Source organism: Salmo salar, chromosome ssa17 (genome assembly GCF_905237065.1).
Source record: "Salmo salar chromosome ssa17, Ssal_v3.1, whole genome shotgun sequence".
NCBI classification, from domain to species: Eukaryota; Metazoa; Chordata; class Actinopteri; order Salmoniformes; family Salmonidae; genus Salmo; species Salmo salar.
The window spans coordinates 73,704,527-73,717,547 of NC_059458.1; the positions used below are offsets into that span (position 1 = coordinate 73,704,527).

Sequence of the window (13,021 nt, forward strand, 5' to 3'; positions counted from 1 at the left end):
AATTGAGGTACATTTGTGTTTTATTTTGCATTCATTTAAAAGTATATCAGTTTTCTTTCACTTTGACACTACAGAGTATTTTGTGTAGATGGTTGACAATAAAATTGCTATTATCTTGCTATTATATCCGTTTTAATCCCACTTTGTGAATACAATCTGAAGAAATCCAAGGTGGGTGTGGACTTTCTATAGGCACTGTATTTCAAAATGTAAACAGAGAAAACGTGAGAAGAACAAAGGAACTCTCCTCTCCCCTCTCCCAGACACCGGACACCATCAAGTCTTCGGTAAACAGCTGGAACAGGAAGCCATCATTGCTGACAGCTGTGTGCAGGGCTATAAAAGCGCAAAGTCTTCCAATGGGACAATTGAAGTCTGGTGTACAACCAAACGTATACTGTAGATCTACATAGACATCATGAGAGCCACTGCAGCCGTCCTATTGGTCCTCTGTCTCCTGACCATCAGTCATGGTAAGTTACCATCATCTGAAACATGCTTGATCAACTTGGAGTTTAAGTTTTTCTTGGTGTACTCTACTCATATGTCTTTGTCTCCATAGCATGGGACTGTCAGGAGGTAGTAAACATCAAGAATCTGATGCAGATCGATGCAGGACTGGGGCAAGTGGTTGCTACGGACACAAGTCAAATCCCCTACTACCTGGTAGGTGATAAATGGATCCGTCTGCCTGGTTCCCTGAAGCATATCACTGTAGGACCAGCAGGGATCTGGGGTGTCAACAAGGACTATGCAATCTACAAGTATGTGGCCGGTAACTGGGTTCAAGCTGCAGGTAAGTGGAGAGCATTACTCAATATTTATCCAGAGGACACCTGCTTATTAGCTTTCCTGATACCATCAGGCTGTTGAAAAAAACGATTGATGTTTTAAATTGTAACTTGTAGGTAATTTGGCAGTACTCCTTGTTTGCTTGTCTGTCTGTCTTTGTGGTCTTCAGGCCTTCTGAAACAGTTGGATGCTGGAGGTGAACAGTTTATTTTGGGGGCTAACATGAACGATACTCCATACTGTCTGACAAGTAGTGCCACAGTTGGCTACAAGGGTCCAGGCTCACCCCTTCCATGGACAGGATTGCCAGGAGCTGTGAAGTACTACAGCTGTGGACCCTTTGGGTGCTGGGCAGTCAACAAGAATGATGATATCTACTTAATGAGTGTAAGATCTGGGAAAGAGTGTGAGAGCTGGAGTAGAGTAGTAGAGGATGGAGAGTGTCAGTTATTTTAAAACTGTTTCATATTATAACTGTTGAAATTTTCCTAAAACCCTGATTGTATCATTTTGTTTCCAGCTGAATCAAGACTGCCAAAACAAGGGGTGGAGTCACATTGATGGCAAGCTTTCCATGATTGAGGTGGCAACTGATGGTAGTGTCTTTGGGGTCAACTCTGCGGGTAGTGTTTATACCAGGTAAGGTTGCTACTGAACTATGTGTATGGTCCACTCCCCCCCCCAACAGTATTAACTTGAAAATGACTTGTAATAATAACTTAAAATAATAATGGTATACCTTTAATTATAACTCTGATCCTTACAGTACATGCCATGTGAATCTCTTTACACAAAAACTAAAATACTGTAGGTACATGAATAAAATCAGTTAAATATAATCAGATCTAAACTTATAGGACTTATTAAGAAATGTGTAGACAGTGTACGATAAAATATGTAAAAGTTGGATGTCCTGTAAAGCTACAGTTTGGGATAAAAAACAACAACTTCCCAGACACCCCACCACTTGTTCTGGTAAACAGCTGAGGAATGTAGTTAGAGAAATGTAACCACTCTCACATTCATACATGGAGCTACGGATGCAAAGACACAACAATTTTTGGTTTTACATTTTTTTAACATGTTTTTGCAGAAGTTATATTCTTCAAAAATCTATGGCTATATTTAATTATTAAAGTCCAAAAATGGATGTACTTAAAAAAATGGATAAGCTTTAAAACATGAACCCCAACCCTTTCTTCAACACAGAGACGGCATCACAGCCAGTAAACCAGAGGGCACCGGATGGAGCAATATCCCAATGTGTATGCTCATGGGCCACGTGACCTACGACCTGGGCCGTCTTTGGGTCGTCTCCAAGTCTGCCGTCACCATGGTGTGCACACATTAGCCTCTTCTCTGTAGCTGAAGGCCGTTCGGGATCTGTCTAAAGTTCACTGGCGAACTCATTGATCTCTCTTTCTGGAAAAGCCTTTAGTTCATTAGTTCATAAAAATCCTTCATTTTAAAACCTATTGCTCTACCTATTATTTTCAGTTCTTCAATGATCTTATTGACATTTAAAAAAAATATCAATGAAGATTTTATATTTTCTTGACCACTCCTTGATTAACACTTCAATAGATCTTTGCCATGGAGGCTATTTAAGTGTAGTGTAAACTAGGGCACGGTCATGTTGCTCACAATCCACATGGGTTTTGCTGTGCTTCAGAGGTCATCAATAGGATTGGATGGAATCCTTGCCATTGTTTATTATCTCATTATATAATCATTTCCTGCAAAAATAAAGCATTCATTTTGAAACTATTGTAATTTCTGTGTTATTGTTTTTTTTATGATATTGAACAGAGGGATTTTAGGTTTCTCTGCCAGTGGTGATTTTAGCATCGAAATTTTGGTGGGGCAAACTAAACCAATTTTTTTTTAGATACATGCCAGCAAAGCCACTGCACAACACAAACTGCCCACAAACATAAAGCTATCCCAACAGCAGAGCTTCCTTTCAGCACCATGGAGTGAATCCTTACCACCACTACACCTAGCTCTCAGCGGAGCCTGGCAACCTGGTCTCAGAGTATTTAGTATTATTCTGTACGGATATCCGAGACACTCAATTTAGTATGATATGTTACATTTCGTATGGGATGTATTCATTTGTGGATGTCCATTACCATTTCGTATGATATGTTACGAAATACAATTGGTAGTAAATGTTCAAAATTTGCAAAGCGTACAATATGTTACACATTCTGGCTAAATGGCTAACGTTAGCTGGTTGGCTTTACTATTTTTAGTTAGGGGAATAACTTTTTCTTCCCTCCAAGCCTGAGGGCGCACACTTTCTAATGAAGATACGGCAAATAGGAGTGGCAATATCATCCGCTATTATCCAAAGTAATTTTCCATCCAAGTGTCACGAGCGGAATTAACAGTTTAAGGAGTGAGTCAAACGCAGGAGACTGAGGTCCGTTGGAACAATCTTAATTGAATAAATCCACGGGTAAGTTTCACATACGGCTGGGAGCATAACCTGTTAGGGCTAGGGGGCAGTATTGACACGGCTGGATAAAAAACGTACCCGATTTAATCTGGTTACTACTCCTGCCCAGTAACTAGAATATGCATATAATTATTGGCTTTGGATAGAAAACACCCTAAAGTTTCTAAAACTGTTTGAATGGTGTCTGTGAGTATAACAGAACTCATATGGCAGGCAAAAACCTGAGAAGATTTCATGCAGGAAGTGGCCTGTCTGACAAGGTGTCGTTCTTCTTGTCTCTGTTTATTGAAGAGTGAGGATCTTAGCTGTAACGTGACACTTCCTACTGCTGCCATAGGCTCTCAGAAGGCGGCAAACTGCTGAATCGTGGCTTTGCAGGCTCTGGCTGAAAAAAAGTAGCGCGTTTGGGTAGTGGCTGGTTACAGTACTGTGAGACTCAGGCTCGTGCCCGCGTCGACCGAAAGCTTTGTTTTCTTTCCTCTGTTTAGCTAAATGGAGATTCCCGGTCGGAATATTATCGCTTTTTTTACGAGAAAAATGGCATAAAAATTGATTTTAAACAGCGGTTGACATGCTTCGAAGTACGGTAATGGAATATTTCGATTTTTTTTGTCACGAATTGCGCCATGCACGCGACCCTGATTTACCATTTCGGATAGTTTCTGGAACGCACGAACAAAACGCCGCTATTCGGATATAACGATGGATTATTTTGGACCAAACCAACATTTATATTGAAGTAGCAGTCCTGGGAGTGCATTCTGACGAAGACAACAAAAGGTAATCAAACTTTTGTAATAGTAAATCTGATTTTGGTGAAGGCTAAACTTGCCGGGTGTCTAAATAGCTAGCCCGTGATGGCTGGGCTATGTACTTAGAATATTGCAAAATGTGCTTTCACCAAAAAGCTATTTTAAAATCGGACATATCGAGTGCATAGAGGATTTCTGTATCTATAATTCTTAAAATAATTGTTATGCTTTTTGTGAACGTTTATCGTGAGTAATTTAGTAAATTGTTAGTAAATTCCCCGGAAGTTTGCGGGAGGTATGCTAGTTCTGAACGTCACATGCCAATGTAAAAAGCTGGTTTTTGATATAAATATGAACTTGATTGAACAAAACATGCATGTATTGTATAACATAATGTCCTAGGGTTGTCATCTGATGAAGATCATCAAAGGTTAGTGCTGCATTTAGCTGTGGTTTGGGATTTTGTGACATTATATGCTAGCTTGAAAAATGGGTGTCTGATTATTTCTGGCTGGGTACTCTGCTGACATAATCTAATGTTTTGCTTTCGTTGTAAAGCCTTTTTGAAATCGGACAGTGTGGTTAGATTAACGAGAGTCTTGTCTTTAAATAGCTGTAAAATAGTCATATGTTTGAGAAATTGAAGTAATAGCATTTCTAAGGTATTTGAAAATCGCGCCACTGGATCAGACTGGCTGTTGCGTAGGTGGGACGAATTCGTCCCGCCTAGCCCAGAGAGGATAAGTAACACCACACGTAACAACGAACAATCCCGCACAAAATCCTAGCTAAACACAGACAGACTAAATAACCCCCCCACTAATGACAAAACACAAAACAGGTGCAAACAAAAACCAGACATAACTAATAGACACTGAAACACAGATCGGTGGCAGCTAGTAGGCCGGCGACGACGACCGCCGAGCGCCGCTTGACCGAGGAGAGGCGCCCCCTCCTGTGGATGTTGTGACAGTACCCCTCCCCTGACGCGCGGGTCCCGCAGCGCGCCGACGCCGGCCTCGAGGACGACCCGGAGGGCGAGGCGCTGGGCGATCCGGGCGGAGGTTGTGGAAATTCCGCAACATGGCTGGATCCAGAATGTCCCTTGCCGGGACCCAGCACCTCTCCTCCGGACCGTACCCCTCCCAGTCCACGAGGTACTGCAGGCCCCCACCCGACGTCGGGGAGTCCAAGATGGCCCGGACTGTGTACGCCGGGGCCCCTCCGATGTCCAGGGGGGGCCTCCCGCACCTCAGCGTCCTGCAGCGGACCAGCTACCACCGGCCTGAGGAGAGACACATGAAACGAGGGGTTAATACGGTAATATGTAGGAAGTTTTAACCTATAACACACCTCGTTTATTCTCCTCAGGACTTTGAATGGCCCCACAAATCGCGGACCCAGCTTCCGGCAGGGCAGGCGGAGGGGCAGGTTCCGGGTCGAGAGCCAGACTATCCCCAGGGTTAAACACGGGGGCTTCACTGCGGTGGCGGTCAGCGCTCTCTTTGTGTCGTTCTCCAGCCTTCTTTATACACTCCTGGACCGCCTGCCAGGTCTCCCTAGAGCGCTGGACCCATTCCTCCACCGCAGGAGCCTCTGTCTGGCTCTGTTGCCATGGCACCAGGACCGGCTGATACCCCAACACGACCTGGAAGGGTGACAGGTTAGTAGAGGAGTGGCGCTGAGAATTCTGGGCCATCTCGGCCCAGGGTACGAACCGCGCCCACTCCCCTGGCCGGTCCTGGCAATATGACCGCAGGAACCTGCCTACATCCTGGTTAATGCGCTCTACCTGCCCATTACTCTCGGGGTGGAAACCCGAGGTCAGGCTGACCGAGACCCCCAGCCTCTCCATAAACGACCTCCACACCCTGGACGTGAACTGGGGACCCCGATCAGATACGATATCCTCGGGCACCCCGTAGTGCCGGAAGACGTGGGTGAATAGGGCCTCCGCGGTCTGTAGGGCCGTAGGAAGACCGGGCAACGGAATCAGACGGCAGGACTTCGAGAACCGATCCACAACAACCAGGATCGTAGTATTTCCCTGAGATGGCAGGAGATCCGTAAGGAAATCCACCTAGAGGTGAGACCAAGGTCGTTGTGGAACGGGGAGGGGCTGTAATTTCCCTCGAGGCAGGTGCCTAGGAGCCTTACACTGGGAGCACACCGAACAGGAAGAGACATAGTGTGTTACATCCTCTACCAAGGTAGGTCACCAGTACTTCCCCCTCAGGCCTCGCACTGTCCGTTCCACCCCAGGGTGACCCGAGGAGGGTAGAGTGTGGGCCCATCGGATCAAACGATCGCGAACACCAAGCGGAACGAACTTCCGACCCGCGGGACATTGAGGTGGAGTGGGTTCGAGCCGACCCGCCCGCTCGATGTCCGCATCCACCTCCCACACCACCGGCGCCACCAGACAGGACGCAGGGAGTATGGGAGTGGGATCGATGGTCTGCTCCTCGGTGTCGTAGAGACGTGACAGTGCGTCGGCCTTCCGGTTCCGAGAACCCGGGATGTACGAAAGGGTGAACTGAAACCTCATAAAGAACATGGCCCACCTGGCTTGATGAGGATTAAGTCTCCTCGCTGCCCGGATGTACTCCAGGTTACGGTGGTCGGTCCAGATGAGAAAAGGATGACGTGCCCCTTCAAGCCAATGTCTCCACACTGTCAAAGCCTTGACCACGGCTAACAACTCCCTGTCCCCCACATCATAGTTGCGCTCCGCCGGGCTCTGCTTCTTAGAAAAGAAAGCGCAGGGGCGGAGCTTCGGAGGAGCGCCCGAACGCTGCGAAAGCACAGCTCCCACCCCAGCCTCGGACGCGTCCACCTCCACTATGAATGGCAAAGAGGGATCCGGATGCGCCAGCACCGGAGCGTTGGTAAACAGAACCTTCAGACGACGGAAGGCTCTGTCCGCCTCTGCCGACCACTGCAATTGCACCGGACCCCCCTTCATCAGTGAGGTAATGGGAGCTGCCAACTGGCCAAAACCCCGGATAAACCTCCGGTAATAATTAGCGAACCCCAAGAACCGCTGCACCTCCTTCACAGTGGTAGGGGTCGGCCAATTACGCACAGCCGTAACGCGGTCATCTTCCATCACCACCCCTGTGGGGGAAATGCGATATCCCAGAAAAGAAACGGCTTGTTGGAAGAACTCACATTTCTCAGCCTTGACGTATAGGTCATGCTCCAGCAGCCGCCCAAGCACTTTACGCTCCAGAGCCACATGCGCGGCGCGAGTGGCGGAGTAGATCAAGATGTCATCGATGTACACCACCACCCCCTGCCCGAGCATGTCCCTGAGAACCTCGTCCACAAAGGATTGGAAGACAGCGGGAGCATTCTTTAACCCATATGGCATGACGAGGTACTCATAATGGCCGATGTGGTACTAAATGCGGTCTTCCACTTGTCTCCATCTCGGATACGCACCAAGTTATAAGCGCTCCTGAGATCTAATTTGGTGAAAAAGCGCGCCCCGTGGAATGACTCCACGGCCGTAGCAATGAGAGGTAGTGGGTAACTGAACCCCACTGTGATAGAATTTAGACCTCTATAGTCAATGCACGGGCGCAGGCCTCCCCCCTTCTTCTTCACAAAAAAGAAACTCGAGGAGACGGGTGATTTAGATGGCTGAATGTATCCCTGTCTCAAGGATTCAGTGACGTATGTCTCCATTGCCACTGTCTCCTCCTGCGACAGAGGATACACGTGACTTTTAGGAAGGGCCGCGCCAGCCTGGAGGTTTATCACACAATCCCCTTGTCGATGGGGTGGTAATTGAGTCGCCTTCATTTTACTGAAGGCGATAGCCAAATCGGCATATTCAGAGGGAATGTGTACAGTGGAGACTTGGTCTGGACTCTCCACCGTGGTTGCACCGATGGAAACTCCTATACACCTACCTGAGCACTCCCTCGACCACCCCTTAAGAGCCCTCTGCCCCCACGAAATCAGAGGATTGTGAGAGGCTAGCCAGGGAAGTCCCAGCACCACCGGAAACGCCGGGGAATCAATAAGGAACAGGCTGATACGTTCCTCATGACCCCCCTGCGTTACCATGACCAGTGGCACTGTTTCCTCCCTCACTTGGCCAGACCCTAGTGGTCGACTATCTAACGCGTGCACGGGGAAGGGTTTGTCCAGTTTAACCAGGGGGATCCCTAACTTATCAGCAACACTTCGGTCCATGAAACTCCCAGCTGCACCTGAATCGACTAGTGCCTTATACTGGGAGTGAGGGGAAAAACCAGGGAAGAAAACAGAGACATACATGTGGTCGACAGGGGGGTCTGGGTGAGGCTGGTGCGGACTCACCTGGGGGGTCGATGGAGTGCTCTGCCTGCCATCTGAGTTCCCGGGAGAACCTCTCCAGCACCGGTCCGCAGTGTGTCCTCTACGGCCACAGTGGGTGCAGGAGAGGCCCCCCCTCCGGTCCTCCTAGCAGCGGTCCCTCCAAGCTCCATGGGCGTTGGAGCAGGAGGGATGGGAGGTGGAATGAATAGGCCCCGATCGGAACGTCCCCGGGCAGTTAGCAGGTTGTCCAGCCTGATGGACAAATCAATCAACTGGTCCAGAGTGATGGTATGGTCCCGGCAAGCCAGTTCCCGGCGGACGTCCTCACGTAGACTACACCTGTAGTGGTCAATCAGGGCCCGCTCATTCCACCCCGATCCGGCGGCTAGAGTCCGAAACTCCAGCGCAAAGTCCTGAGCGCTCCTCGTCTCCTACCTCAGATGAAATAATCGCTCGCCCGCCGCCTTGCCCTCCGGGGGATGATCGAATACCGCCCGGAAGCGGCGAGCGAACTCTGGGTAGTTGTCCTTTGCTGAGTCTGGGCCCTCCCAGACGGCGTTGGCCCATTCCAGGGCTCTACCCGTGAGGCACGAGACGAGGACGCTCACCCTCTCTTCATCGGAGGGAGAGGGCCGGACGGTCGCCAGGTACAGGTCCAACTGGAGCAAAAACCCCTTGCACCCAGCGGCCGTCCCATCGAACTCCCTGGGCGCCATGATCTGTATCCCGCTTGTACTGGGTTCGGTTGGATTCGGTAGGGGCGCAGGGCGATGAATTGGTCCTGGTGGGGGTGATGGAGCGACTCGCTCCCAGCTCTCCAATCGGGTCAGCACCTGGTCCATGGCCGTACCCAGTCGCTGGAGGAGACTGGCATGTTGGCCGACTTGTTCCTCCATTGACAATGTTCCTGTCCCTGCTGACTCCATAAGTGGTGCGGGATTCTGTCACGAGCGGAATGAACAGTTTAAGGAGTGAGTCAAACGCAGGAGCCTGAGGTCCGTTGGAACAATCTTAATTTAATAAATCCACGGGTAAGTTTCACATACGGCTGGGAGCATAACAGTCAGAAGAATTGACAAAAAGAAGCTCCGTTCAAAAGGCAGACGGGGCGCAGCCCGGCAACCCTAATGCCTAGATAATTTAAGTAACACCACACGTAACAACGAACAATCCCGCACAAAATCCTAGCTAAACACAGACAGACTAAATAACCCCCCCACTAATGACAAAACACAAAACAGGTGCAAACAAAAACCAGACATAACTAATAGACACTGAAACACAGATCGGTGGCAGCTAGTAGGCCGGCGACGACGACCGCCAAGCGCCGCTCAACAGAGGAGAGGCGCCCCCTTCTGTGGATGTTGTGACACCAAGTTGTCAGACCTCGGTGACTTGTCATTGTTGATAGACAATAAAAAGTAAAAAGATTGTTGCCTTTTTGCCCAAATTTTCATTGAAGGTACTCCAAAACATTTTACTATAATTCTTTAAGCTATTTATCTTTGTTTCATAGTGTAGTTTCTTCTTCTTTCTATTCAGTTTAGTCACATGATTTCTCTATTTATGGTATGTTTGCCAATCGGTATTACAGCCAGACCTATTTGCCATCTCTTTTGCCTTATCACTCTCAACCATACAACTTTTCAATTCCTCATGTGCCAGACTATAACACTTTGGTGCTTAGCAACCTTATCAAAGAACTCTACAAATATACCACCTACCAAGTACAGTAGGTGGGTCACAAAGGAAAACAACGGAAGCTTTAAAATCACATATCATGGCATCTTCGAATACTCGTTTTTAATTGTCTTGAAGGGCATTCTAGAGCGTGCATTATTTCTCTCTAACGAACGGTATATCAAAACATTAGAATGGCAAGTTCATTCTTACATGTTCTACATTTGAGCTGCTTCTGAACCTACAAAAGTTCAATTCAAAACATTATTGTCATTGTTGAATTTGATTATCATAATAGCAGGCCACAACTGATGGTTTGGTTAGCTAAACTGGTAAGTCTCTGTTTGGTTACCAAGACAACTATTGTAGCTATCTATACTGAACAAAAACATGCAACAATTTCAAAGATTTTACTGAGTTACAGTTCATTTTAGGAAATCATTAGGTCCTAATCTATGGATTTCACATGACTGGGAATACAGATATGAATCTGTTGGTCACAGATGCCATAAAAAAAGTGGGCCTCACAACGGGCCTCAGGATGTCATCATGGTATTTCTTTACATTGAAATTGCCATCGATAAAATGCACTTGTGTTCGTTGTCTGTAGCTTATGTCTGCGCATACTATAACCCTACACGCACTCGTTTCACTGCAAACCGCTCGCCCACACAAAGCCATACAGATGGACTGCATTAGGCCAGATGGACATACTGACAAATTCTCTAAAAAGACTTTGGAGGCGGCTTGTGGTAGTGAAATTAACATAAAATGATCTTGCAGCAGCTCTGGTGAACATTACTGCAGTCAGCTTGCCAAGTGCACGCTCCCTCAAAACTTGAGATATCTGTGACATTGTGTTGTGTGACAAAACTGACCTTTTATTCTCCCCAGCACCTGTGTAATGATCATGCTGTTTAATCAACAAGGCCAACTCAATCTACAAGTATGTCACCGGTAACTGAGTGCAAGCTGCAGGTAAGTGGAGAGCATTACTCAATATTTATCCAGAGGACACATGCTTCTTAGCTTTCCTGATACCATCAGGGTGTTCTTTGAAAAATTATTCATGTTTTACAAGTTTAACATTGTTATTGCAAGTCATTTTGCAGTACTCACACAGAAGTGCTACTTGTTTGATTGTCTGTGTGTCTGTCTGTCTTTGTGGTCTTCAGGCCTTCTGAAACAGTTGGATGCTGGAGGTGACCAGTTTGTTGTGGGGGCTAACATGAACGATACTCCATTCTGTCTGACAAGTAGTGCCACAGTTGGCTACAAGGGTCCAGGCTCACCCCTTCCATGGACAGGATTGCCAGGAGCTGTGAAGTACTACAGCTGCGGACCCTTTGGGTGCTGGGCAGTCAACAAGAATGATGATATTTTCTTAATGAGTGTAAGATCTGGGAAAGAGTGGGAGAGCTGGAGTAGAGTAGTAGAGGATGGAGAGTGTCAGTTATTTTAAAACTGTTTCATATTATAACTGTTGAAATTGTCCTAAAACCCTGATTGTATCATTTTGTTTCCAGCTGAATCAAGACTGCCAAAACAAGGGGTGGAGTCACATTGAAGGCAAGCTTTCCATGATTGAGGTGGCAACTGATGGTAGTGTCTTTGGGGTCAACTCTGCGGGTAGTGTTTATACCAGGTAAGGTTGCTACTGAACTATGTGAATAGTTCCACCCTTTTCCCCTCAAGTTGTAGTAATAACTTATACTTATTATTCTTTATGTATAAATCTTATCCTTACTGTACATGCTTTGTGAAGCTCTTTACAGAAACACTTAAATAGATACATTAATCAATTCTGGCAAGTGAAATCAGATCTAAACATATAATAGACTTATAAAGAAATGTGTAGACAGTGTAAGGTAAAATATGTCAAAGTTGGATGTCCTTTAAAGCTACAGTTTGTAGTACACAGACATCCCACCACTTGTTTTGGTAAACATCTGAGGTATGTAGCTAGACAAATGTAACCACTCTCAAATTCATACATAGAGCTATGAATGCAAGACAGACCCCACATGTTTTTTTGGGGAACATGTTTATCAAAGCTATACATTGTAAACAATGTTATTATAAACAAACAAACAATTGAGTAAAAGCTTACATTTTGGCTTCTGATGGAGTTGTATTCATCTCAATAAGCATTTATAAGTTATCTTGTTCAACAATCAATGGCTATATACAAATAATAAAGTCCAAAATTGGATGTACTTAAAAAAATGCATAAGTTTTAAAACATGTGAACCTCACCCCTTTCTTCAACGCAGAGATGGCATCACAGCCAGTAAACCAGAGGGCACTGGATGGAGCAATATCCAAATGGGCATGCGCATGGGCCATGTGACCTATGACCTGAGCCGTCTTTGGGTTGTCTCCAAGTCTGGCGGCACCATGTTGTGCACACGTTAGCCTCTCCTCTGCATCTGATGGCCGTTCGGGAATTGTCTAAAGTTCACTTGCTAACCCATTGATCTCTCTTTCTGGAACAGCCTTCTGCTTGTGAATGCTCAACATTAGTTCATAAGAATCCTTCATTCTAAAACCTACTACTCTAACTATACTTTTCAGTACTTTATCTCTGTCAATAGTATTCACTGATCTTAGGGATCTTGCTCACAAGCCACATGGGTTTTGCTGTGCTTCAGCGGTCATTCATAGAGATGGAGGGAATCCTTTTCAATGCTTATTATCTCATTATATAATATTTTCCCGCTAAAATAAATCATTCAGTTTCAAGCTATTGTAATTTCCGTGTTTCTTTTTTTTTCTCATATTGAACAGGGGGGTTTTAGTTTGCTCTGCCAGTGGTGGTTTTAGCATGTACAGTCTTGGCCAAAAGTTGAGAATGACACCAATATTAATTTTCAGAAAGTCTGTCACGTCCTGACCATAGTAAGTTGTTATTTTCTATGGTAGAGTAGGTCAGGGCTTGACAGGGGGTGTTTGTTAATGTTTTGTATTTCTATGTTCAGTTTCTAGTTTTCTATTTCTATGTTGGTTTTGTTTGGTATGATCTCCAATT

General features: G+C 46.2%; 1 protein-coding gene across 3 annotated transcripts; it reads left to right on the forward strand.

Moving 5' to 3' along the window:
- Positions 1-299: 299 nt before the first annotated feature.
- On the forward strand, positions 300-11,656 carry LOC106603265 (fish-egg lectin-like). 3 transcript variants are annotated; one of them, XM_014196679.2, is made up of 5 exons: positions 300-473; positions 563-796; positions 962-1,179; positions 1,313-1,431; positions 2,002-2,565. In XM_014196679.2, exons 1-5 carry the CDS (start codon positions 419-421, stop codon positions 2,141-2,143), a joined length of 768 nt encoding a protein of 255 aa, XP_014052154.2. In that variant the 5' UTR covers positions 300-418; the 3' UTR covers positions 2,144-2,565. The 3 variants fall into 3 exon arrangements, with proteins under 3 accessions (XP_014052154.2, XP_045556062.1, XP_045556061.1); XM_045700106.1 differs by lacking the exons at positions 1,313-1,431; positions 2,002-2,565 and adding an exon at positions 11,520-11,656; XM_045700105.1 differs by lacking the exons at positions 962-1,179; positions 1,313-1,431; positions 2,002-2,565 and adding exons at positions 11,169-11,386; positions 11,520-11,656.
- Positions 11,657-13,021: the final 1,365 nt, after the last annotated feature.